General features: G+C 40.3%; 1 protein-coding gene and 2 pseudogenes across 1 annotated transcript; all 3 read right to left on the bottom strand.

Annotated features, from left to right (window-relative positions):
• Positions 1-22,454, bottom strand: part of LOC147432243 (uncharacterized) — a 43,092-nt pseudogene extending 20,638 nt beyond the window's left edge.
• A 68-nt stretch (positions 22,455-22,522) lies between these two features.
• Positions 22,523-23,523, bottom strand: LOC147432244 (uncharacterized; annotated as a pseudogene).
• Positions 23,524-26,456: 2,933 nt separating this feature from the next.
• LOC147432245 (uncharacterized) lies at positions 26,457-27,628 on the bottom strand. The gene is made up of 3 exons (XM_086491901.1): positions 27,340-27,628; positions 26,792-27,117; positions 26,457-26,705 (listed from the first exon to the last, which is right to left on the bottom strand). The coding sequence occupies exons 1-3, from the start codon at positions 27,626-27,628 to the stop codon at positions 26,457-26,459; spliced, it is 864 nt and encodes a 287-aa protein (XP_086348027.1).
• Positions 27,629-27,802: the final 174 nt, after the last annotated feature.

Genomic DNA, 27,802 nt, shown 5'->3' on the forward strand with positions numbered 1-27,802 from the left:
ACAATAGGGCTTGGGAGAGAAACTCTCTTCTTCTTCTCCTTTCACTTCTTTCACACCTTTAACTTTGAGCATACTAAGTATATCATCGATGAATAACCATAATCCACATAGGGGCGATTTCTTTCATTTCCATTCTGTGCAATCTATTAGGGTCAACATTTGGATTAGTCGAAAGATTCACTTTCAGCAACGCGTAGTGTTTCTATTTGGTCCTGAAAGGCTCAACGAAATACTTCTCTCACCAGATCCCATCATACTACCTATTATTGACTATAACTTCTCTTTTGATGTGAGTGTGGTTATTTTATTATGAATCAAGAGGATTTTTAGTCCCAACTAATCCCCATCGCTAGACAAAACATATACATTATAGTAAGCACAAAGCTACAGTTCCAAAGAGCAATCCGTAGCTTATTTGGACAACAAAGATTAAATATCATTAACTCATCCATTAACCCTTTTATCCTACCCATGATACGATATGATCGTAATCTCGATGTTTTCATTTTTGTTTTGTTCAGACTATCTTTCATGAGTTCTCTCCATCACGTGTGTGTTTGTAAGGAAAAGTGAGCGGCTTCTTTGGATACATTTCTTCTTTAGCTCTAGAAGCTATGTTATCTACATCTTAGCTCTTTCGCATAACCCTTGATCTTCCTGAAAAACTCTCACAGCAAGAGGCCCGGTGCCTTCCTGGCAAGACGGCCTACTTCTTGACACTGTGGAACGGGAAACCTATTCTTGATAGTGATCCTATTTAGTGCTCTATAGTCGACACACATACGATATGTGCCATCTTTCTTTTGCACTAATAACACAGGTGAGCAAAATGGAGATGAGCTAGGCCTAAACATGCCCTTCTCAACCAACTGATGCCCTTCTAAACGACGGTGAACTTTGTGGAAGAAGTTCAATTATATGGTCATCATTACCTCGTTTAGGAGGTAGCTCACAAGGGATGTCGTCAATAAAGACATCTTGAAACCCCTTGAGAAAATTGGATAGCTCTAATTCCTTTTGGTTGCTTTTATTTTCTTTTGCTAAATCATTAGATTCATTTTGAGAATCTTTAACAAAAATCATGTACACGGAAATAGAGCTCTTTATTGACTTGTTGAAAGCTGGTGTATGTACAATCGGAATAGTGTTACCCATTTCCTTAGCATCTATATACATGTCTTTCCCTTAACTTAAAGGAGATTCTCCTTTCAGGGAATTTAACATTGGCAGCCAGGCAATCAAACCATGGTGCCCCTAGGATTACATCCTCATGCTTGAGAGGAGAGATAACGAAGTCCTCTTTGTCCACATAGCTTTGGACATGAAACCTCAATTTCCCGATCAAGGGAGTGACTGAAGCTTCTTGCCCCTTGAAAGCACTGTCTGCGGGTATAACATCTCCCATCTCATAGGCTTGTATGCCTAGCTTTGTGGCCAACTCTATAGATATAAAATTGTGAGTAGAACCAGGGTCAAAGAGAATAAAAGCATCATGTTCTCTTACCTTTCCCCAAGCATGGCATAGAGGAAATCCTTTGTGGTGAGTTTGGTCAGTCTCCTCCTCTTGGATTTCAACCAAAATAGCTCTAGGAGGATCTTGGCGGTTGTTCTTTTGGGGACAAACACGGTACGCATGCCCTTGTTCGCCGCACTTGAAACACCGGTTATCCTTGCGATAACGCTCAAGCTCTTCAGGAGAGAGTTTATTTTTACCTTTGTAAACTCCCTTCTCTTTAGCTTTGTTGGAGTTGACCTTAGGAGACTTTTGGACATTGTCCTTCCCCTTAGGCTCGTTGGAACCCTTGTTTTCTAGGGGCTTATTATTTCTTTTAGCCCCCATTTGGAAATTGATTCGAGAGGCCACCATAGTATGGTGTATTACCGCTGATATGGTACGTGGCCTTTGGGAGTTGACATACTCCGCCATTTCTTCGGTTAAGCCCGCAGAAAATTGTTGCTTTTGCTCTCCAAAATCCAACTTTTTGAAGACAATGGCTTTGAGTTGTAGGTCCCAAAACTTGTCTACATATTTGTGGATGGATTCATAGGGAGAGAGCTTTAAGCTTCGCCATTCAGTGAGTACTTTGTCTTTGGCATCGATGGCCAAAAACTGCTTCATTATGAAAGCTCTTAAATCTTTCCAGGTTCGTGGAGCTTCACCGTTGGCTCGTAGGCTAGACCACCATTGCTTGGCGGACTTTTGAAAGTAGATAGCTACATGGCGTAGCTTAGAGGACTCCGTGAAGCCCTCATCTCCAAATGCCGCATCAAACTGTTGGATAAAGGCCAAGACTTTGTCCGTAGCACCAAAGGTGCCATCATAGGTAAGGAAAGAGATGCTTTTCCCTCCCTCTTTGAACTTCTTGAGCTTGGACGACCTCTTCCACGCGGCATAGGATTTCCTATGGCCTCTTCTTTTTGATGGTTCAAAGGTTGCACCATCACTTTCTTCAGTAGGTGAAGAATTTGAGGAAGGTGGAGAAGAGGATGACCTCTTTCTTGCCTTTTTCTTGTCTTGATCTTCGTCGTCTTCACCATCACTTTCATAAGAGGAAGAGGACGAAGAAGATGGAGAAGAGGGTGTCCTCTGTCTCGTCTTTTTCTTCTCTTGCTTTTTATCATCCCTCTTTCAATTATGGTGTGGAGATGGGTGTGATGGTTTTCTCCGCTTTGGTGCTGATGGAGAGCGTTTAGCCCGCCATCTTCGTGGAGCCATCTCTGCCGAGGTGGCGGGAGACTCACTTCTTTCTCGTTCCTTCGGTGGAGGCTCTTGAGTTCTCCTTTGGGAAGGAGATTCATCATGAAGAAGTAAATTCTTGAGCCCTTCGTATGGATTCTCTTCTTCTTCCTGAATCGGAGAGAGACCTCTTTTGGAAGTCTCACAAGGAGGCTTCCTAGGTGTTCTCTCATCATGGTGATGAGCTTCGAGAATCCCATGAGCACAGAGCTGCCGTTGCACTTCACTTTGGAGAGATGGATTGCCCATGGCTTGTTGAAGCCTAGAAACAAGATAGTTAACAAGCATCGGAGCATCATTAGTAGCTTGCTCATTAGCAAAATCAAAGTTATCAACATTAATTTCACTCTCTTTACTATTGTCAACCATTCTAACAACTTTAGGTGTAAACTTTTTAGGTGTACTTTGGCACTTCAAGCCCTAGTTTCTACTCCTCTCTACCCCTTTAGAAAAAGCACTCAAGCTACTGTACCCGTGGCTCGAATACCATTAATTGCAAGGAATAGAAGAGAGGGTCATCCAACACCAAAATAGCACCGGCTCCTGTCAAGCTTCTAATAGCTCAATAGTGGCCGTAGGCAAGCCCCGTAGGACTCCACTATTAAGACCATAGCTCTCGACGGTGATGCCCCGTTAGCTGCACGAAGGCAAGCGCACTGCAAGGCTGAAAAATCCCTATTCTACTTACTCACATGCAATTAATAATACCAACCATTTATAGATAGCTTGAGGACCTCCCTTCTTGAGCAAGAAAAGAGAAACCTTGTCGTCTGATACCAATGTAACATTTAATGGCTTAAAAACTTGTGTGTAGCGGAAATTAGCATGAACATAGTGGGCATTTCATTAGAATAGATTCCTAATGAGAAATTACAAGAGTGCTTGGGTGGAGAGAGCAACAAAAAACATAACACCTAGTTAGGTAGCATGAACAATACTTTCAAAAGAGAGAGAGAGAGAGAGATTAAGCTATTGACAACAGTTGAGGACCGGATTTGCATGGAGCTGGTCCCCCCTCCAAAAGGCTTTGTATTATGGTTTCTCCCATCAAGGGAGACATTGTACAATACAATTCTTTGCTAAGTGTTTTGCTTAGTGCATGAAGCTTTCATCTTCATTGCACTAGCTAGTCTTGAAGGAAGGAGCCGGTCCCTCCTCCAAAAGGCTTTGTATTATGGTTTCTCCCATCAAGGGAGACATTGTACAATACAATTCTTTGTGTTCCTTCAAGACTAGCTAGTGCAATGAATATGAAAGCTTCATGCACTAAGCAAAACACTTAGCCCCTCCTAAGTAGGATTTCTAAAGACTTTTTTTGACACACACAAAGCATCCAATTCCCCCATGGTTGACCTTTGGACACAACCTTTGAATTTTGGAACCTTAGCATTTTGGAAGTCTTAATGGGCTGAACCTTAGGGTCTTTTTAGCCCATTGTTGCACATGGCTCTTTTGCAGATGGTCCCCCCTTTGGATCCCTATTTTCCCTCCTTTGGATCCCTACTGTGGCCGGTCTGCTAGCTTAACCAATATTCTAGCTTTTTCTCCCCTGGCACTTCCCCATATGATCAGTTTAACATGAGAAAATCATTTAGGAGAATTAGATATTGATTATTATGACATTAAAAATACATGGCATAAAAGTCAGAGTCAGGCAACAAAGCCACTAAATGAGTGAGGCATTGAGGCTTATCTTTAGAGAAGGAAAGAGCTCAGAAAATGTACGCTCAAGCTACGAGCTGCTCCAACTTGTAATCATCACATTTAATGAATGAGTAATCAGTTTTCAAATCCAAAACTTGCATTGTGTTCCTCTCTCTTTGCTCTTTAAATTAAGTGTAAGCATTGTCAGTTTTGTTGTGGTTTGCGACTATGCGTCTGTGAGCCTTAATTGCAAATTTGAGTGCTTACATCATTGTTTTAGTCATTTTGACCATAGGAGAGTGTTCATAGACCATGGGGCGACCTTTCTGGACTGATCTGTTGCAGTTTTTAGGACCTTTTTCATGATGGATCGTGATTTTGGTACCTTGTCGGATTGCGACCAGACTTGCTAGGATAGTGCCCTTAGGTGTCCTAGACCTCCTCCTAAAGTTTCATTGCATTTTCAGTCTGTTCGAGTGCCGAAATGGCGTGATGACCTAGAGTTGTGAGAAAGGACATATGCAGATTTCCTTGATCATTTAGTGATTGATTTAGTTGTAGAGTTGTTATGTTAGCTTGTTAGGTTCACTTCTTCTCCGTGCCCCATCCGAGTCACTTCCCTGAGTATTGACATTATGTTAGTACCAAAAAGCTATGCTGCAAACGTCCGTCGTAGCGACCCGCTAACAGTTGAGGAAGCTAAAGTTACATGCAATGGACAATTCAATGAATTTTTTGAGAAAATGATGCCACTTGTTCAAATCAAAGGGTATGAGAAAGTAAGTTTAGTTCCTTGAATTTGTTAATATTTTAACTATTATTGATTTAACTTTCTTGGGATGCATCACGTAGGTTCTTTTCAATTGTTTCAAAGGAGAGGAAGAGTCAAGGTGTTGTTATTGGGGATGGATATGATAATATTTTATTGCTTCAAGAAAAGTGCATGTTTCCTTTTTTCCATGGGAGTAGATTTCTTGGACAGGGCGAAGAGGATGACAAGTGCTTCGTATTTACAATGTCCACTAAGGGACCAGGTGTTGGGATTGATCTAGTAAACTGGATGAAACAAACCAGGATGGGTTACTTAAGAAATGTGTGGGTGCATTTTGATTTTACCCATAGAATAGATGGTTGGGCAACAATGTCATGCTTAGTTTATGATCCAAGGTAATCTTTAAGTATTTGAAATATCTCATAAGTTTTTCATCATTAAATATCAGATGATATGTGTGAAAATATTTATGTTGAATATCATGCAGCATTCGATCACTGCAGATAATTGTTATATGTGAAACTAAAGAGGAGGATGCAAAGACTCACGTTATTTTTTGGGAGAACCTTAATTCAACAATGGAAAAGTACGGACATGGTGCAACTGATTTTGCAAGTTTTATGTCTGATGAGATTGGTGCAAATTGGAATGCTATTCGAATAGTCTTCAATAGAGGGCCAAATAATATTATGGAGGGGCGTGAATGATCATGCCTATTTCATCGGGAGCAGAGTCTGCACAAATATGCTAAAAAGTAGATACCTCAAAATCTAACAAATGAAAACATTGATAAGTGTGAGGAATGGAGAGCTTGTAAGACCATTGAGCTTGCATCTCAAAAGGTGCATTCGATTCAAAAATGGTGGAGAAAACATCTAACTACAGAGAGCATCACTAGAGTGAGTAGATGGTTTAAATGGTGGGAGCAACGAATTTCTCACTCGGGAGGAATTGGTATAGATGTAAGTACCTTTATGAAAATTCATATTTTTAGCAAAATTTATAAATTTTGCATACATGAAATTTATAAATTTTAACGCATGTTTGTTTGAGTTTCATAGGCTGATTTACGTTCGTGGGAGCGGGCACAAATTCCCAATGTTAATTTATCAGAAAGTGTGCATGCCAGTTGGTTAGCGGGTGAAGGTGGAAAGAGAAAAATTTCCTTGCATGATGCATGTGTAACAGATGTTATAAATTCATATATTCAATGTGCAAAACATTTCGGATATACTACTGGGCGTTATATAGGAACGGGTCCCACAATGGAGACCTTGCTTTCTCGAGTTGAATGTCAACACACTCCAACTCCGGCCAACATGGCTCATCTACTACACGAGGCTGTTGCCGGGACTCCAATGTATGTGCAACTAATTTTGCATGGAGACAAAGAAACAATAAAACGCAAAAAGAAGGGTAGAACAAGAACAAAAATCTCCCATCGCCCGGAATATGTCATGGAATCTAGGCAGCGAAACCATCGTGGTCGGCCCAAAAAAATCAGGTTTGATATCCAAGGACCAGGCATTTCTAACATTCCACTCCAAATTAGTGACAGTGATGATGATATTGGCTCTCAAAAAGAAACAACCACACCTTTGTCATCTCAAAGAAACAGTGTATTAAAGAACAGTGTGTTAAAGAGTGATGTGCCACGCACATAGTGTTCCCTGAGGAGAATGCCCATTCAAACTCAAAGAAAGTGTTTTGGAATAGTGGGGAGAAAAAATTGTGACAATCTCTTTCATCGTCGTTGTATTGGCCTTTCTCCATGTATATGGTCCGAAAGAATGTTCAAGGGTAAAACAATTGAGCAATGGTTATGGTTTTGTAATCATGATATTTTGCATACTCAATCAATAAAAAGACAAGTCAAAGATTTACCTCCTGCTTCGAATGTTTGGCCAGTAAGCAAGAGGGACAAATATCTCCACACAGGAACTTGCAGCACTGCATCAGAGTGGATTTAGGTTAGAGAATGCAATGGTAAATGCTCAAACCTCCGGCCGGCGATTGCCAAGAAGGTGGTGGCAGCTCACAGAAGAAAAAGTGGAGGCATGGAATTTCTAAAGATGCCATGAAGAAATTGGAAGCATGTAGTAGTATCACAACTTTATTTTTGGATGAAGTGAAAAAGTCTCAAGAGCATGTAGTTTTTCGAGTGCTCACTGAAAACATTTATGAGATTCATATAAAAGGGAGTCTAGCATGCACGTGTCTGGATTTTCAAAAGAGAGAGAAGAAAAACAAATCCTTTTTGGCAAGCAAACATATGTACTATGTGTACACGAAAGTGCTCGGACTTGAACCTAAGAAGCACATAATTATTCATCAGCCAACCCTCTCACCAATGAATATCGCCTTTATTTTCGGACACTCCCCCCATTTAATTATTGTTGGTTTGGTATGCATCTTTTACTAAACTAGATAATTGCTCTATGACACTAAAGTGTTTCTCTGCATTTCTTTTAGTTTAAGCCACTTGTGATCATCTATCTTAGGAAAAAATTGTTTATGCAGCATAGGATTTCAAATTTCAAAAAATAAAAAATAATAATAAAAAGGAATTAAAAAAAAATCTAAAAAAATAAAAAATTCTAAAAAATGAAAAATTCACAAATAATTTTTAAAAAAAATAGAAAACTCATAAACATTCACAAAAAAATAAAAAACCTCACAAAAAATTCATAAATAAACCAAAAAGTCATAGATAAATCAAAAATTTGTTAAAAAATTCAAAACAAATCCATTAAAAAATCAAAAACTGATCAAAAAATTTCATGAAACCATCAAAAATTCATAAAATATTTAGAAAATTCACAAAAAAAAATTATTAAAAATCAAAAATTTCCCTAGAAAATCATCAAAATACTAAAAAAATTTAGAAAATAAAAAGGAAGTTGTCGAAAAAGCAAAAAAAAACCAAAAAGAGCCCGAAAAAAAGACAAAAATAGCAAAAAAGCCAAGCCAAGAAGTGCATCTCAAAGCGAGCAAAAATCGAGAACAGCAGCCAGGAAAAAATCGAGCAACGCAAAAAAGTCAGAAATAGCAGAAAAACGATCGAAAAAAGCGAGCAAAACGATCAACTCAGCGTTTGAGGGGCAAACAAACATCAAAATTTGGCACGCTAGAAACGGGCAGGTGCAAGCAATTGCATTGCAAATTGAGCTTCTAATTGGACAAATAGGGGCACAACTCACATGTGATTGCAGATTAAGCTATTCAAAGCCCATAATTTCATCGTTTCAAAAGATTGCAATCAATTCTTACCCTGCTAAGCTAGAGTTAATCAACTCTTGTGAGTCTAAAAGCAATCAATTGCAAAAGTGCTTTAGCTATAGCAGTCTTATCAAAATTGAGCTGCAAAAATTCTACTAATCGATACCAAAATCTGTTAAGAAATAATTTTTAGAGAACAAGCCGATATGGACTCAAATCGAGCCGAGAATTTAAGTACAGCGGAGCAAACTAGTAGCAGTGGCAACACATGCACAACTGCAACAGAGCAGATTCTACAACTATATGGCTACAATGGAGATAAAGCTTTATATGCAAATTTAGAAGGCCCTAGATACTTGATGAGCAGCAAAAGCAACACCGGAGCCAAGATCCTATTGATAAGAGTAAAGCCGGGGGTCGTTTGGCCGGTTGGCTGGGGGCCATTAGTCAATGGCTGGTGGCCGGTGGTTAAAATTCAATGGCCGGTGGCCGATTTCAAAGGAGAACTTGTCTTCTCAAAGGCAGCCACACATGGACAGATTGGAGGGTCCGATTTGGACTTATCTACACAGGGGCGACTACACATGGCTGCCTCTCATGAGAGAGGGTAGCCCTTTTGGCCTATAAAAGGAGGCCATTTCTTCACACATTTCATAGTGTGAAGTTGATGCAACAAGGTGTGTGTGAGGTGGTGAGAGTGAAGTAAGGCGGGAGCTCCAAAAGGGTATAATCCCTTTGTAACCTACTTCTTGTTTTGAAGTACTAAACACATTGAGTGGCTGCTTTCTTGTGGACGTAGCCCACATTGGGTGAACCACGTATCTCTCTCTCTCTCTCTCTCTCTCTCTCTCTCTCTCTCTCTCTCTCTCTCTACTCTATAATCTCTTGTGTGTGAAAATTATCTCTCACCATTAAGTAATCTACTCAATTATCTACTAAGCTACGCCCTATTTCCTAACAACTGGTATCAGAGCATGGTTTTCTCGTAGCTAAAGTATCTCAAGGAAAGGATTCCTTGAATTGAGTGGGAGTAATGTCAGAGGAAGGGAAGCTCAAGATCGAGAAGTTTAATGGCAAAAACTACCAACATTGGAAGATGCAGATTGAAGACTATCTCTACCAGAAGGACCTCTATTTGCCACTAGGCGATCTTGCAAAGAAGCCCGCAACGATGACAGATGAAGCATGGATTTTCCTTGATCGAAAGGCATTGGGAACAATCCGGTTAAGCTTGGCATCAACAGTGGCCTTCAATGTTTTGGAGATGAAGACCACGGAGGACTTGGTGAAGTCACTTGACAACTTCTACGAGAAACCATCGGCATCCAATAAGGTATTTCTTATGAAGCACTTGTTCAATCTAAAGATGGTAGAAAATGGTTCAGTTGCAGAGCACCTAAAACATGTCAACTTTGATCGGTGAAAATCAATTTCGATGATGAAGTGCGAGCTCTTATTATACTATCGTCTCTACCGAATAATGGGGACAGCCTTGTGATGGCTGTAAGCAACTCTATCTCTGACACAAATACTCTAATTTTGATGATGTGAAGCACATGATAATCATCAAGTGCTGAATTGTCAGTGGAAACAAGAGGAAGGCCTAAGGAGAGGTTCAAAAAACAAAAGGGTTGTGATCGCTCAAGATGGAGTAAGTCGCGCACAAATTCAATTCTTGAATGTTGGAACTGCGGCAAGAAGGGCCACGTCAAGAAGGATTGCTGGTCCAAGAAGAAGAATAGAGTCAGAGTCTCAAGAAAACAAGCCAACATTGGAGGCCAATGTGGCAGGTAAAGTAGAGTAAGATGTTCTAATTCTCTCATTAGACAATGTGTCTAATTCCTAGATAGTAGATTTCGGGGCTTCATTCCATGCGACACCACACAAGCAACATTTTCAAGATTACACCAAAGGTAATTTTGGGTATGTATACTTGGGAGATGATGAAGCTTGTGAAATTGTGCGGTAAAGATACAGTTTCTGTCAAAACTGCTAATGGAAATGAATGGAAGCTTAAAGATGTTAGGCATGTTTCTTCTCTTTGAAAATATTTGATCTCTATAGGATAATTGGACGATGAAGGTCACAACATTGCATTCAGAAACAAACGGTGGAAGATCTCAAAGGAATCTTTGGTGGTTGCCAAGGGAGAAAAGGTCGGTACACTTTACTTGTGTACTGTCAGCACACAATCTTCAACTTGTGCAATAGCTACAGATGTCGACATTGCGGTGTAGCACTATCGGCTTGGGCATATGAGTACTAAAGGAATGCAAATCCTTCAAACAAAGAAGCTTCTACCAGGTTTGAAAGAAGTTGACTTAGAGTTCTGTGAAGATTGTGTTTATGGTAAAAAAAAGAGGGTAAAATTTCAAAAATCGAGAAATGAAAGAAAAAATTAAAAAACTTGAGTAGGTTCATTATGATGTTTTCGATCCTACAAGTACACCATCACTTGGTGGCTCATTGTACTATATGTAACATTCATAGACGATGCGACTAGAAAAACATGGGTTTATGTCATGAAGAATAAGTCCGATGTGTTTTCCATATTTCAAAGGTGGAAAGCCTTTGTGGAGAATGAAACAGGCACCAAAGTTAAATGCCTCAGATCCGACAGTGTAGGCGAATATTGCAGCCAAGCTTTTGAAAGCTTTTGTGTTAGCAATGGCATTCGAAGGCAAAGGACAACCCCAAGGACACCTCAACAAAATGGCATTTCTGAAAGGATGAATAGAACAATCATGGAGCGAGCACAAAGCATGCATCTATCTGCAGGCCTATCGCTTGAGATTTGGGCGGAAGCTGTAAGTACGTCTGTGTACTTAATCAACCGGTCATCCTCAACGACATTGGATGGGGGAGTTCCGGAAGAGGCATGGATAGGTAAACCAATGAATTAAGCATTTCTCAAAGTGTTTGGGTGTGAGTTTTCATGCACATAGATAGAAGCCTAAGGTCAAAGCTAGATGCAAAGTCCAAAAATATGGAGAAGGTGACTTTGGGTATCGCATGTGGAGTCCTAAAGATGGTAAAATATTTAGAAGTAGGGATGTAATTTTCAACGATCAAAATATGTACAAAGATTATTTGGAAAGAAAACAAACAAAAGAAACAAGTGATGAGTACATGGAGCTTGAGGATGGTGAAGACTCAAGGACTGCAAACGGAGACAATGTGTAACAACGTCAACCAAATGAGGAGCCTCACCCTATTCCCTGAAGATCTACAAGAGCAAGTAGACCTCCAGAAAGGTTTGTTCAATCCTTTAACCATCTCTTGATCTCAGATTCTGGAGAGCCAAAATCATACGAAGAAGCTATGCATCACGAATCCAAAGAAGAATGGATGAAGAGCATGCAAGTGGAGATGGACTCGTTACATCGCAACCAAACATGGGAGTTGGTTGAGTTGCCTAAATGTAAGCGGTCACTGTAGAACAAATGGATGTATAAGCTGAAGGAAGAAGAAGGTGGGAAGAAAAGGTACAATTCTAGGCTTGTGGTAAAAGGGTTTTCTCAAGGTAACCCTTTTGGCCTCTAAAAGGAGGCCATTTGTAGACACATTTCATAGTGTGAAGTTGATGCAACAAGGTGGGTGTGAGGTGGTGAGAGTGAAGCAAGGCGGGAGCTCCAAAAGGGTATATCCCTTTGTAACCTACTTCTTGTTTTGAAGTACTACAGGTACCATTGATGCTAGATTCAACGTTACAAAAGTCACAAGAATCAAAGAAAAATCTTGTAGACAAAGGTAAAGCTAAAGTGGGGGCCTCCACCGATTAGCACGAAAGGTGTGACAACATATACCTCTATATCAAAGAACCCTCATGGATCAGCTTCTTCAAGCAAGTCAGGCCTTCAAAATTTTAAGTCAATTGCTGACCCAACTAAAACCTCTAAGGAGCCACCCAACAAATCAAAGGTATATCAACCAAAGTACTCAAGAAAGCAAAGGAAAGTCAAGCAAGTGTTTGTTCCGAGCAGTTTAGTCAAAGTCAATGATCCGTTTTGGATTAAAGACAAAAATCAACACAGGAAAACAAACACATGGAATGGATAGCATCACAATGGAGCTTAAAAGAACAGGAGTACTATAGAGGTAAAAGACAAATATGGGTACCAAAACCGCAGGTTAGGGCATATGAAGTAACTTCAAGTCCCTCCCAAGAAAGAAGTCCCACAAGGTATCAACCTCATCAATATCCTAGGATACCTAAGAAGCAGGTATACAACAGAACAACATTGAAAGATGCTAAAGTATACCACTACTCACAAGAGGGTACAGAACAAAGACGGATCTCAAAGAATCTTCCTCTTGGACAAGGATTCTACACAGGCTATACAACAATTTGGCTACCAGTCAACCACAAGCTAGCTGCAACTACACCAGACCTGCATGAAGATCTCAAGAGCTCAACAAGACCTAGAGTGAAGCAAAATCGACAATGGAGATACAAAGGTCATCAAGAGATTTGGATTCCTAAGTCTCCCAATGCTCCTAGTCAAAAGCCAAATGCCTACAGCCAACAAAGGCCTAAAACAACATCAAAAACTTCTTACAACAGGTCTAATTAGAGAATCAAACAAATAAAAGAGTCTTCACAGTCAAAAAAGGACAACTCAATCAATGCAAATGTTGATTTGAAGAAGATCAAACAGGTATGGCAAAAGAAAATCTCAATGCCAACTTGGTCCTTCACTAATTCTCTTTTTGAGGATTCAAGCTTACTTTTACCTGAAGAAATGTTTGTAGTAAGCACCAAAATGTAAAAATTCAAGTTGCTAGGGTACAAAAACACTCTTTGGAAAAGTCAGAGTCAGGCTGCTGAGCCATAAAATGAGCAAACATTAGTCCCAAAGCTTCAAGTCATATTAAACCCTATGCTAAGAGTCTTAGTTATTAGGCTTATGCGCAAGTTGGAAGAGTTGAGCATATCTAAGTCATGTTGCTCATGCTGGATGAGATGAGCATAAGAGTCGAAGTCTATTAACTTACAATTGGTGGAGTGTCGTAGAGTTCAACACTCACGCACAATGCACAGTAAGATGAGAGTACATATCCTCAACAACGAAAACCATTCTTAAAGGGGTACCAGCTTGCAAAGCCATGTAATATGCTTTTATAGCTACACCATCTTTCTGAATAACCCCTTAAAATCTTTCTTGCACAGCATATTGTTTTCCATGCATTTTTGTGTATGCATAAATAGGATGTCCCACCATTGGACATACGCATTAGACACTCTTTTTTGCTTCCACCTATGCACCTTGAGTGGACCAATGTTCCAGCATGCTACCATTTCATATTTGTTGCCTTTTAAATTCCATATCTATCAGCAAATAATCCCATGAGTACTTTATTAATATTTCCCATGCTAATAAGTACCCTAATAATGTGTGTATCCCAAAGGTACTTTTTTTCCACTGGGTTTTTTCCCTTTGTTCATCACGGTATTATACCCTAATTTAGAACCTCATCATTCTACTTCCCTTGTGCATATTTTTCATAAATAAATAGTAGCCTCATCATTATGCTATTACAACAAAAAAATGCAACATCATCTCTCACATCAGACATAATCGGATCTATCAAGATGTTGTAGTAAATTGAACCTCTTCAACAAATTCAACAACAATATCAGCCCATCAACAACCAATCAAAAACCTTCCATAGCCTCCACGAACACTTTTTGACAGTGCCCAAGGACGGACACTAAAATTGTAAGGGGGGAATGTTAATTGAGTCAACGTCAGTTAACAAGAGCTGCAAAAGACCGAAGACATGTACGGATGCACATCAAAGATCAACATAAAGAAGCAATGAAGATTGGAGTTACACATTTTCCACATTTTCTCAAAATGATCACGTATTGTAAATTCCCTATTTATTTCAAGCCATTGTAATATTTTAATGTGTTATGGGCTCAATGGGAGTTGCAAGCTGTAAAGAATAGGTTAGTTAGTGTGCCTAGGTTGCAAATTCAGTAAATGTTGGAGCCCTAAAGGCCTTGGGCACCCGAAAATTGCATATTTATACCCTAGGTATATAAGGCAGTGTGTAAAAGAAATTAGGGTTCTCAAGCTCATTTGTTGAGAGCACTCTTTGGTGAGAGCTCTTGAGGTGTGTAGCTATGGAGTCCTTGATCTTCTCCTTGCTCATGTGACTTGGTTAATGCTAATCAATTCTTAATTCTCTTTCACCGTGTCTCTCTCATGCTTCTTATGATTGCCTATGATGCTTAGACTAGCTAGATCTTAACTAATCAGTGGTTAATCCTGCTCTAATCTTGTGTGATTGCCCTCTTTCGCTTGTGTGTGCATGTAGGTTTGATTGGAGTGTGGTGCTCAATAGATCTATGTGTGTGTGTGTGCCGATGATTAGTGTGTTGCATGATAGGATTAGTGTTGTGTGCATCTTGCAATCATTAGTGTGTGTGATTGGGTTGATTGGAGGTGAAGAGAAGTGGATGTGGAGATTGCCCTTCATTGTGGCTTAGCCCTCCATAGGCCGAGAATCTCACCTCCTAGAGTCACCATTCATGTTTCCATGATTAGCTCACTAATCGTGTGAGTGTTTCCATGCCCTAGCCGGGTAGCTCATCCCTCCGGATTGATAATTTTGTTGGTCATTGGAGCTATGCAACGATGGGACCCCCAACAATGAAAATCGTACAATTAGGAGACTATCAAATATATGTATAAACATGGCTAGCACAAAAGCCTCAATTTACAATATGGTTTAGGATTACAATGAAAATAAAAATATAACTATCATCAAACACATAGAGAAATAGTTTAGGGCTTATTGAATTTGTGAAATTGTTGATAACATCATATGTGCGCAATCACATCGGAAGGTGTTAACCCTTACGGACACCCTATCACCTTCGACGGACGTCTTATTACTTATTTAAGTAATGGACTGGCAGGCTTGTCAGTCCAATAGGTGTGTAGGTGATCACCAATGAGAGGTGTACCACTTATCTTATTTTTACAGTATTTTTGCAGCAATAGGCCACTGTGGGCGCCCATGTGTGAATGGGTCAGAATCTTATAAAAGGTCTATTTTGACCTAAAATCCTTATTCCTTGAGGTGCAAGCTAAGAAGTGCTCTTGCTCTACCTTTGTCTTCTCCTCCTTCCTGTGCTCACGCGTTTGTGTATGCTTGAGAGAGAGGAGAGAGAGAGAAAGAGAGAGAGAGAGAGAGAGAGAGAGAGAGAGAGAGAAAGAGAGAGTGAGAGTGATCAAGCATTGCGGTGGCATCAGTGGAAGTGAGACATTTGAGCGCGCGCCGGCGGCTGCTCCTTTTTCGTGGCACATGATCCTTCATGACAAAAGTATTGTGCAGTGAGTGACACACGATTGCCCCTTTGAGCTTTCTAGGACTATCTAGTTGTGTGCTTGCAACCATTCGTTGCTCGCACACAGTGTTTTGGCAAGCTCCCGGCCTCAACATGTGTGGCAAAGCGCACAGAAGGGAAATGGTATGGAGATGGAAAAAGTTGCACTCGTGATCCTCCTGGGTGACAATTGATAGATAGTCTACTCCACACGCCTCCACAATTGTACCTTTTGACAACAAATACTCTACAAAGAGGGTGAATACACTAGCCATGAGCTTGATAAAGAATACATTCCAACTGGGAATGGCATGAATACAAATGCTCAGTTTGTAGTGTGTTAGTAAGTCCACCCACACAAGTCGTACCCCTCCAAGTCACCAATCAGGATCCATTTTTGGTGTGAGAGAAGGAGCATACAAAATGAGAGGGATCCATTTGACTGGTGTGAGAGAGGGAGCCTACAAAATGATAGATCACTCGGAGAGTCTTGCAATGCAAAACAAAATGCAATGAGTGTCCAATGAATTAGGTATAAAAAATAGATACTACAATGTATTAAACTTAGTCAACGCTTCTTTTTGGGTCAAGAAAGTTAGAAACACCCTCTATAGATGGTCTACATTTGGGAGGATTGCAAGATTTAGGGGAATCACTCCAACAACCCCAAGTTCCACCATGTCTATGTCTATTTTTCTAATGCTGCTATACTCGTGGATTGGAGAGTGTGTGTGAGTGAGAGTAGGTTATTTTCAAACGCATGGATTAGAGAGAGAGTGAGATAAAGTACGTTCTTTTTAAAGAAAATAAAAAATCAATATTCTTCTAAAATAATTAATTATTTTCAACCAAAAACAAATTAGATAAATCAATAACCCAAAACTATGTTCATTGTCTACACTTATCGCTTGTAGACATTTGACTGCTGAGTCAAATTGCTTGCAAAAGATATGCTATTTTTTCAACAACCATCGCCAAGTATCAAACTCCGTGTGTCCCTCTCAATACTTGACCATCTCTCTAGTTGGATAGGTAACAGTGATATTTTCCTAACCAAAAAAGTTTCATAAGCTAAAACATCTTCTAAATAGAACTTGCACAATTAAAAATAACTTACATATTTATCTTTCCAAGCTACTTTGCCTCTCGAACCATAGTGCGTGGGAGTTTGTTTGGCCCGAGCTTCGCACTATTGACTGTGGGGTGAGCTCGTTGCAGCTTACTTGCCCTATTCTTGCATTGCTCACTCCCACGCTGCATCTACCATGTTGCCACCAGAATAGCTCCTATCGAGATTTGCGACCTAGTTGGCTGCTGCACACTGTACACTTGATTTCTTGTTTTTTAGAATTTTTTTGATATACTCCTCAAATCACTATGTCAAGAAATGCTCATTTGGAGGTATTTAAAAATCAATCATGCAATGCTTCCTCAACTAGCATGCATAATTGGATACTTAGTCTTTCAATTTAACAAAAAAATTCTCATAATTGAATGTATAAGAATCTGTAGGTGGTGCCAAAATACCCTACCCTACACACTACCAAAGTCGACCTTGCCACCCTCGCCATTGGTCTATGTTTGGTGGTGGTGTTGTGGAATGCAAGGCTAAAAGGAAACGTCAAGAGCGGGTGGCATGTGGTGATTGTGGCACTAGCTCTACTTTGGCAGCTCCTCCACACGTGTCTTAGGGACACTTCGAGTTTGAGAATGCCACATGGTTGCTGAATTGTTGGTACATGAAGACAACATGTGCAAAGACTAGACTATGGATTGTGTGGGCACAAGCAACAAAAGGACATGTTGCTATCAAGTTCCCAAACACCTCTTTTACTATGGTGCATAGTACTCGGTGCTCTAAGCATTGTTGGAAGTCTTCAACTTTCAAGAGAAATTTGATGGGAGAAATGAAACTATAGATGCACTCCTCATATAAGTTTTATTTTTGCTTTTTGTGAATTGCAATGTCTTCTTGGTCTCCCCTTGTATTTGTATCAATTCTCTATTTTGTTATAGTTTGATGGGCAAAATACATCCTAACGATCACCACATACGCTCGGATCATTGATGAGTGAGGTTGTATGTCACTACACTTGGCATGTAGTATGAGTGCATCCATGCGTGCATCAATGATTGCATACTTTATTGCAATGAGCAAGTACATGCTTCCTCCTATCCCCTCTGCAGAGAAGCACACTACAAGACTGGTGAGAGTGGGGCTTACCCTCGCTTATCTACCCTATAAAGTATTGAGACATTTTTCAGTTATCCCTTAAATTCAACACTTGTTTAAATGCAGGTCTACAGTGGAGGTTCTCACATGACACCAATCACCCCTCAAATGATGGAATGATGCATGTCCCTATCTATTCACCTGCATAGTGGCACATCAAGACTCATTGGCCAGAGTTTTGGCTAGAGCCTTGACACTTGAGGGCGAGCAAGTGATGGTGTCAATCTCTTTGGCACCAAGTCTACATCATGGAGCCTTGGCATCCCTTAGGAAATAAAATGAAATTGGTAAACCATCATCCACTTGAACACTCCCTCCACACACTGGGCTGCATATAGATATTGACGGATAGGTTTGCTACATGTAGGTTTTGTGACCTACCAAGCACGTCCCTTTCTATTTTAAACAAGCTACACATTAGTGTAACTATAAGGATTTTGGGTTTTATCCTATGCTTGCATGTAGCACAAGCATATGATAAAACTATAAGGGTTTTTAGGTTTTATCCTATGCTTGTGTGTAACACCTCTTGTCGAGAGGGATGCATAGATGGCATAGAACCATGTGGTAGCATGTGGAAAAGGCACCCAAGTGGTGTGACTACCAATGTGGCTTATTACTAGAGGGTGTGGACTCACCTAGAGATAGCTAAGTGGTTCCTAAAGTGCCTTGAAAGATCACCTACAAGTTTGCAAGTTTCTTGGGTCAATTTGGGGCCTCTACATAATATCATGCATGATACTAGATGAGATGCTACACTAGCTCAATATAATGAGCCTTTTTTACAAAATCTGTGTTCAATCAATCGATCTAGTTTTGTGTCTATATTCTAGTTTACTCTCATTGTATATTGAAGTGTCACTTTGCCATGACAATGGTTCCATGAACGCTTCTCTAATCTACCCTCCCTAAAATCAACAATTGGTATGAGAGCCAATGCCATGAATGCTTCTCTAATCTACCCTCCTCCGCCATTAATTAATTAGCTCACTAATTAGATCTTCCTAGTTTAAGCATACTAGTTAATCTTCCACTATTTAATGTCTAATTGAGTATGGGAGAGCATGTTCTTGGAAGCTTCAATGAGCCACGACTCTCCATATTCAATGAGAATTGATTAGGAAGGGATTAGGCCCTACACTTGTATGATTAGGCATCCCATATTTTTTTCCTTTCACCATTTATAAAGTCACCCCAGATGAAGGTTTGTGCGAGGTGCATGGGTAAAAACATTGTGTCTATGCATGGCCATGTAATGTGGCCCTATCATGTTAAGAGAAGAGGTGCAATGGGTAACACAGTGCGATGCAAGTTGTGGGTCATGAACCAAGTGTTCAACGGTTTTTGTTGGCGAGATTTCTTCTTGTACTCATTTGCAAATAGAAGATTATGAAGCACAAATGCCCTTTCTTTGATGGTTGGTTTTGTAATTGGCCATTTTGTGGCCATGAGATGATTGATTTGTATTTTAGGGATCCATTTGAGGTTTTTCTCCAAAGGTTTTTTCACAAACAGGTTGTTTGTTGGTTTTTGTTGCCATTCCCATTTGGTTGTTGTAGATTTCTTTGGTAGCCCCACTTTGGATTTGGGCATCCATTTGTAGTTTGTGAATCCGATTGAATCTTGAATTGGTTAATATAAGTTTGGCATCGGGTTGATTTAGATTTTTTGGTTTGGGCACTTGGAAATATGTTGGGCGTTGAGGCCAAGGATTGAGTCATGAGCATTGTTTTTGGAATCCATAGCAGAGTTGGTTTTGATACCATGATGGATTTCTTGATCCAGACTTGGGTAATTCCGTTTGACGGATTACTAGTGGGTAGTGCAGGTATAGAACCAAGCACTTCTTCCTTTGTTTCACCCGCACTTGTATATTTTCTTTCATCCCAGATGTGATTTGTCTGTGTGAATGGCGTAACCTAAGATTGATCCTTTAGAAAATAATGAATTGCGCCACCTTCCAATCTAGAACAGCTTTATAAGTTTGCATCCATAAAACTCTGAAGATGATGCGTCCGTTGAGATCTGTATTAGTCATTATATGGAACCAATGTGGGCATTGGTTCCTATCGACATTAATAAAGACATTGCCTTGTTCCAAACTAGACATGGTCTCCTTATTGGATGCTTTGAGTTCAATCTTGGTCATTTCAATCATTGATTTTGATAGTTTCAGCAGGTAGGTGGAATATTGCATAGCATTGACATGTACCCCAATATCCACAAGCACTCTTTCTATTGTGGCACCAATTAGCTAAACATTGATCCAAACATCCATTCCACCAAGCCAAGTTTGTTCAACTTGAACTATTGAGATAGGAGGCAATGGTTGCTCTTTATTCTTTCTCTTCAAACTCCGTAATTTGACTTCCGCCGCTAGATCTCAAATGCTTGAACTTTCTTATGTCGCTCCTTAGCTAACTATATCTTTTTCAACATGTCCACTGTGAGAGGTGAGAGATACCCCTCCTTGGGGGTCTATGCTACAATTTACACATTTATACAATTTTCAATATACATCAGAGTTGCGGAAGCATTTGCATAGGGGAGGAGCTCTCAACACCCGACCAAGCATGGAGTTTAGGCCATGAGCCGGATTGCATCGAGAGGCACCTAGCGGCTAGTGATACCTCTAAATGGGTGTTATGAATGAAAGTGTAATTTTAAAAAATATAACATTGTGGAGGGTGAATATTTGTGTACATCGCATTGTGGGAAGAAGAGAGAGAGAATATAGTGAAGGATGAAATAGAGTGCATAGAGATGTGAGAGAATGACAATAAAGAACATTTAAATGCCCCATCTAAATGAAACAGGCAACCATGTACTAATAATGCAATGACAAAATTTGGGTATATCATAGCATCAAAAAGTTTATGACAAAATAACTACCAGAGCACTAGACCCTGTGTAGGGATCAACTGGTCCACCCATCGACATCCTTTCTACTATGCACATAGAGAATTTCACTTCGTTGGGAGAAACCTACCTAAACTACAAATAATCTGAGAATGCTTCGCCTCCCTCCAAGAACCCAAGCTCTAAAAGGATCCTAAGTACCAGTAGGTGGTAACACCAGCCATACCAGTTGTGTAGACACCACACCTCTTAGATGCCCAACACTGGGTGTTTAGGCAAAGCCAAGGAAAAATCCCTAATGCGTTAGCCGTGTAGGTCATTAAACCCCCAACACACTAATCATGTAGATGAGCCTAACAGAAAGAAGAAGACCTAGGCAACACCCCCGATCCAATAAAGTGCAGGTCAACGACCATTTTGTCTAAGGCTAAGCGATGTAAGTGATCCTAGTCTTGTAGAGTCGCTACCATGAGAAACATAACAAGCGGTGGAGTCGGTGCCAGATGCCGATAGCCGCAAGCTTCATCATGATGTGTATGCCAGATATGGCAATTAGCAGGTCAAGTATTGGTTTTTGGTCGCGTATCGTTTCTCGCATCTTTAGCAGTGATTCATATCTTGCATGCAGGTTCATCATTGTCGGGCCGAAAATGTCAGTGTTTATTGTGAAGAAGCCTGTATAGAAGGCTTCTTCAAAAGCCTGGAGGTGATAGGATGGTAGAAACATTATCCTCTGATACATTGCATGTATCACCTCCTTGGAAGGCTGACCAGACAAATCATAAGCGCATCTGTAAGTATCCTGGAAGAAAAAGATGTTGTTGGTCACCTGGCCTGGCTTGAAAGTATCGAACACTGCTAAGAGGGTTCTGCATATTTTTCTCATCATAATGCATGTAAGGTCAGGTGAGCCAGTGAACAACTTTATGGTGCCCGTTAGGGTTTTCACCATGTATTGGACACTTATTCTCTCACCTGCCTTCAAGCCCGGCAGCTTAGGGTAGTTCAGCCAAGTGGGTTGGCTCCTTTGCAATATTTCATGCGCTTTCCACGTCCTAATCCTTGGTAGAGGACAAAAGCTGAGGTTGTCTCTGATATTTTTCGGTGCCTCTACCAAGTGGATTAGGTATTGTGGGTACTTTGTAAGCCAGGCCTTCCTCCACTTTGGCTGAGAATCAACAATGAGCTTTGACCCCGTCTGGTTTTGAGGTATCTGCATTGTAAAGGGTACGGCTGGCTCCTCTCTGATCCACTTGTTTATGGTAGCTGCCTCATATTTCAGCAATGAATATGGGAGAGAGGGTTGAAGCCACTCGTGCCTGAGGTTGTTGGCGTCGATCTTCTGAATGGTCATAGACTTGAAGACCCTCTGCTCCCACTCCAAGGCTACCTTTGTGGTTTCTCTGAGCTCCACTTTTATTGCTTTACGCAATTTTTCTTCCTCTTCCTGTGTTAGATCCTATGGCTCTTGAGAGGATCCTTCTAGGATTTTCTCTTGCATAGGCGTGTCCACCTGATCCGCCACGTTTTCTAAGTCAATGCCCTCGTTGGCTGCTGGCCCTGTGCTCTCTGGCTCTCCTGCTTGCTGTCCTTTTAACTCTTCAATTTGCCTTAGGAGTTTTTGTTTTTCTGTTTCCGCTTCTTCGCCCATATTCACGAGGAGGTCATTTAGTTCGGCGTTTATTCTCTCCGCCTCCTCGAGCTTTCTCTTCATGCTTTCTACTTCCTCTTGCAACATGTTTCCAAATCCTGCCACTTGTTTTCTCCTTGAACATTCCAATAATCCGTGGTTGGATATCTCCTCAAAAACCCTAGCTCGACTGCTTTTTGTTCTGTATTTATATTGAACACGACAGCAACCTTGAAAGATGGAGTAGACATGGAGGAGCTTCTTACAACCAATACTACATCTCCTATTTCCACCCATGGCCGTGCACATCCAACCTTGCCAAGTTGTAGCAACCAAGTTCAAAAAATGGTGTCGCTCATTTCATTTATCACCTTGTTTTGGGTATTGCGCAAGGGTAGAAAGAAGCACTTGTGTAGTATGGCGTATGTTGGTAAAAGACACTTTTTTTTGCGAGAAAAATCCACATCACTGATCACTCTCATCCCAGTGACCTTATCAAGTTCAAGAGCATCTACTCGGGGGGTTTACTATGTATAAAAATACCATATCACGTGCGTTCAAGACATGTTTATAAAACCCCTTATCTATGAATTTTGTTAGGAATATAATGTACCCTTTCCTTTTAAAATCTGTAAGTTTTTTTCAAATTTGAAAAAAAATGCCCTTCTGTATATATATTTATGTGAGTTTCAAGAACTTTAAATACCCTTCTATTGAACTCACGTGATAGGTTACATTTTTGTTAGGTGACCTCCCCGGGAGCATCTATTCCATTGCCTCCATTTATAAACTCCCCAATCAAGAACAACTCAATGCCTCTGTTATGTTCATGTGACAAGAAACCCGTGATCTTGCATACACCCCTTGCTTTATTTTGATGTCCTAAATTAGTATTTCTGCCTAAAGTGATCACCACATTGTCTTTTGCTTCATATCGCTCGCCGCATATGTATACTTTTGAGTAGGAAAATCCCTATAGATGAATATATTGTTGGCCCCAATAACTCTTCAAAGAAATGATCTCCCAACCTTCAAGAGCCCTTTTTGTTGCTTTCAAACCATGTAGAGCAATTCCCTTTCTCTGAATCATGCTCAAGCAATGACATGGGCCAAGCCTTTGAGAATTCTTGTACAACTATGTTGCCTGACCTTCAGAGGATGCAATTGCTAAGCACAACAGATGCCATCTTTAACAAGTTCCTAGTTCCATGCTATCCTTTGAAAAACCTTGCAGCAATAAAGAGTCTCATGTATGCACGAGGGTATCCTCTCTGAAGGTGACAATCCATCCTTCTCAATCTCCAACTGTTGCAAGGTTCGTGTGATAAAATCGCTCGAGTGTGATAATGAGTGTACGTTAACTCATTGAACCTGTTATTGGTTGGAATCTCTACAATTCCCAACACGTTTCTCTCAAACTGGTAGCACCAAAGTCCATCATGGCTACTGTGGTGTATTATGTCATCAAACAACTCTCTAGAACCTATATACAAAGATTGACATTATTTTAGGTCTCCATGTTATATAAGGAGTGCTTATTATATTTGTGGTGAATAGAAACATACACACCTACCACGTGCTCTAGAGGAGAAACAGTCTCTCCTCCCTCTTCATCCATAATAATTCTCCATGCTGAAAGTAGTTTTCGAGTAGCATTGATGGTATCCAAAGTCCAACCATGAGTACGTGTATAGTTGTAGAAGATATGAGCTACGTCAACCAAAATCATTCCCACATCTCTCTATGTCTGGAACATTATTTAAAATGTGTGGTAAACACCATTGAATAAACTTTTGATGCTCTTCTGCAATAAAATTTCCGTGGTGTCTAGTAGCATGCAACGGCCATCGTCCACTTCTGTGAAGTGTTCGTGGAATTGCAACAATAACTTCATATATTGCATGAGTGATGGATGTTTTCATGCCATTGCTAGCCTTTAAAAATAGTTGTTTAGTATACTTCTTGAAAATGTTCAGTGCAAGAATGTGCATCACATCATACACAAGATCCAAACTAATATCAAAGCCATAGAGATGGTACAACCTCCAGAGTGGTGATTCTCCTATTAGCCTTGCATTGGATAGAGTAGCGTTATACTCCTCCTTTGTTTGTTTTTGTCTTGAAAGTCTTAAAGCTTCAAACATCTCTGTTGTAGTCCTCATTTCTAGTGGGTAGCGAGCAATATATTTATTCTTTGTGTATACGTACTTTGGAATGCATACCCCTTGAGTGATTTGCTTCATGGGAGGCTTATCCCGTCTACACCCGTTCTTGCCCCCATCCTTCAAACATCCTAGTTTACACTGGGCTGGGTGATCGCCTGTCCATGACATGAGAATTTCCCTTAGAATGCAAGAACGATATGCTATGTCCAAAGAGTTGTCAAATATGGCCATTGGTGGATAGTTAAAATTGATGGAGAAGCCATCAACAAAAGTCGACTCAAGTTCACATATTAAAGGCTCTAAAAGGTATGGAAGAATATTGCCATGTTTCTTTTCTAACTTCAATAAGCTGAGTGGAAAAAATAGCACTGGCAAAGGTCCAATAATTGAGTTTTTGCCACCGTTGAGGACCACCACTTCAACAACCCCACTATCTTTCGGCTTGGTTGAAGCCGTTTGAAAGCCATCCCAATGGCACATTAGTGCAAAATTTTGAGGATCCCCCTAAAAAAACATGAAAGTTATGGGCATGATAAACATTGCTAAGATGAAGCCTATTCAAATTGATTGCAATATTGTCTCACCTTGACCATTCTTCTTGGCACTTTGATATATGTTGCACAATGTGAGCATAAGAACTCATATTCCCTGGTAATCTCATTCCAATTGTTGTTTAGCTCCGGACTACGCAAGGCGGTTGGAAAAGTCCGATAATACATGGCACAAAAACTATTGGGGCACTTAACTGGAATCTCCCACTCTTTCTGTGGGTTCCAAAAGTCTTTGCACATTCTTATTTTTTCCCCATCCCAGTAATCATTGATAACATTGGTAGAGGTTGAACTGTCCGCTTGCCAACTACTTCTTGCCCGCCACATTCTAAGAAAATCATGACAAAACTCCTCGCACTGACATAGAAGACGCAATTGCTCGATAAACGAGATGTACTCAAATCGCACCATGTTTTTTCTCTCCTTGCCGTAGACATCACAACGTCCACAGCATGTCTCACAATTTCTCTTGTGCTTATTCCTTGAAGAGGACGGAGAACATGTACATGGTAAAGCATTCCCCACGTATATATCCTCTGCATCTGGGGGGAAAAGAGTGGGCTTGTGTTGTTTTTCATCCTTGTCTGTACAAAGTCGCCATCGTGTAGTTTTTAAAATCCCCTTCTCTTTATATCGAGCAAACACCTGCATAATAGTTTGTGGTAAGGTGTTGTCTACTCCTGGAAAGTCTTTATCCATGACAATTTCTAAGAGTGACCTATTATGCCTTTTTTTCATATACCGTTTTCCCTTTCCCTTTCTATTTGGGGGGAATATCATTCTCAATATTACATCTTGTGCAAGCAAAGGTGAATGAAAACTATCTAGATTGGATTGTAGGCTCAACACCCAGCTCTCAAGCTCACCCCGCAAAAGGGAACCTCTCTCTGAGGATGAACATGCCAATACTTGATCGCTATCCTCAACACATGGCTCCACTAGTCCTACATCACATAAACATACACAATTTGCTCACTTTGCTTGGTAGGCTGATTAAAAAAAATGGAAACAAAATGTATTCAACCACTCTTCAAATATACAAATTGAAATTCAATAGAAAAAGGTTGTGTTCATCAATCACAATTCAAAGATACATACTCACATACAAAATGAATCAGCAAAAAACAATCATATTTGTCTTATAAAGTCAATGAAGTTGATGTCTCATGTCATCTAAACCTCTAACAGATCGCCTATCTCAGAGAGGCAATGTTCATGGCACCTCTCATCAATCTCAATACTCACGCAATACCGGTCTAAGACCTCACACACTTTGGCCATATTTCTGACCCCAGCAAAACAATCTATTATGATTTCCCTTCTTGAGTGCAGAGCGAAACTAGGAAACCACAAAAGTTTGTGTGTCTCTCAGCTGCACCACGCAAGGCATTGCTTTCTTCATCTAGTGTCAGGTTTAGCTTCCCTGTTGGTAGCTCCACAAATGTATCAGACTTGTTGTCGAAAGATCCCTTCATGACTTTTAGTAATGCTTGCTCCCAATTTAATTCACGTGTACAATTTAGATGGGCAAAGAATGTAATCACTAAAGTGGAAACCTGTAAGGTAGCATTAAGAGAGTAAATTATTAGAGTTTAGCCTTTAAAAAATCTACAACCATAATCCTCAAGTGGTTTTGACTTACCTCTTCTACTTTCCCACAAACGATCCTTTTGCATTGGGTTGTAGTTTCCAAGAACATACTATGTACATACTGAAGTTTGGATTGCCCCATCACACGTGACACAATATCAAATTGATGCTCAATACCACTAGTAGTAACAAAGAAATCATCATGGCTCAAGAACTCTGCTGCAATGGTAACTGACGCCTTTAGCTTTTCTGAATCCCATTCATTCCAAGCTGGCAGTTCATCCTCCTCTTCAAATGGGTACAAGCCACATGGAAGATCTGCCCATACAAGAGAGACAAGTGCATCCTCATACAATCCACCTTGGGCTTGAAGTTTCTCTATAAACCGTCATATCATTACTGCATCTGGGTCTTCGGGGCCATTAAATGTATCAATTGTAATATGCAATATATCTACATGTACAGGGAGATGAAATGGCACAAAAGCCTCCGGTGCATCCTCGTCTTCATTTTCCCTTTGTGTTCGCGTAGTGTTGCCCTTCATCTTTTTTTGTGGTGGTGTTTTCTTTGTTTTTCTATGCTTTCCTTCCAAGTTATTACCTCTTTTCTTCTCATTGGTACCCTTACCCTTGCGATCTGGACTTTGCACTACCTCTTTAAGAGTACCCTTACCACCTCTGGTACCTAGCTTGCCAGGAGACTTTATTGTATCATTTCCACTCTTGTCAATCTTGTCGTGAGGGCTCCTTGTGTCCTTTCCACTTCTCCTTTCCCTTGTGTTTGTCACTGTGTCTTTCTTTGGAGTGCCGTGAGGGCTCCTTATATCCTTGCCACTACCACTACCACTTTCCTTTGCATTTGTTGCTGTATCTTTCTTTGAAGTGCTCATTGCAACTACTATTGGCTTGCACATAAGACCCGTTTCCAAACCATGCAAACAAAACATAAGTAGTGACTACTAACCTCATCTAATATATTTTATTGCAATGCATTGAACTCACGTGTATATATTTATGTCTCCTCGGGTGGATATTCACCTTTCAAATACTCTAAGAACCATGGC

The sequence above is a fragment of the Adiantum capillus-veneris genome, chromosome 20 (assembly GCF_014529385.1).
Source record: "Adiantum capillus-veneris isolate H3 chromosome 20, ASM1452938v2, whole genome shotgun sequence".
Classification (NCBI taxonomy): Eukaryota; Viridiplantae; Streptophyta; class Polypodiopsida; order Polypodiales; family Pteridaceae; genus Adiantum; species Adiantum capillus-veneris.

What these genes read in the sequence shown, in the direction of transcription:
- LOC147432245 (XM_086491901.1), bottom strand. Translation starts at nt 27,628, where the DNA reads ATGAGCACTTCAAAGAAAGATACAGCAACAAATGCAAAGGAAAGTGGT. An exon ending in TACCAATGAGAAGAAAAGAG is followed by an intron (nt 27,118 to 27,339) that starts GTAATAACTTGG and finishes GACGGTTTATAG; the next exon opens with AGAAACTTCAAGCCCAAGGT. An exon ending in TTTGTGGGAAAGTAGAAGAG is followed by an intron (nt 26,706 to 26,791) that starts GTAAGTCAAAAC and finishes GCTACCTTACAG; the next exon opens with GTTTCCACTTTAGTGATTAC.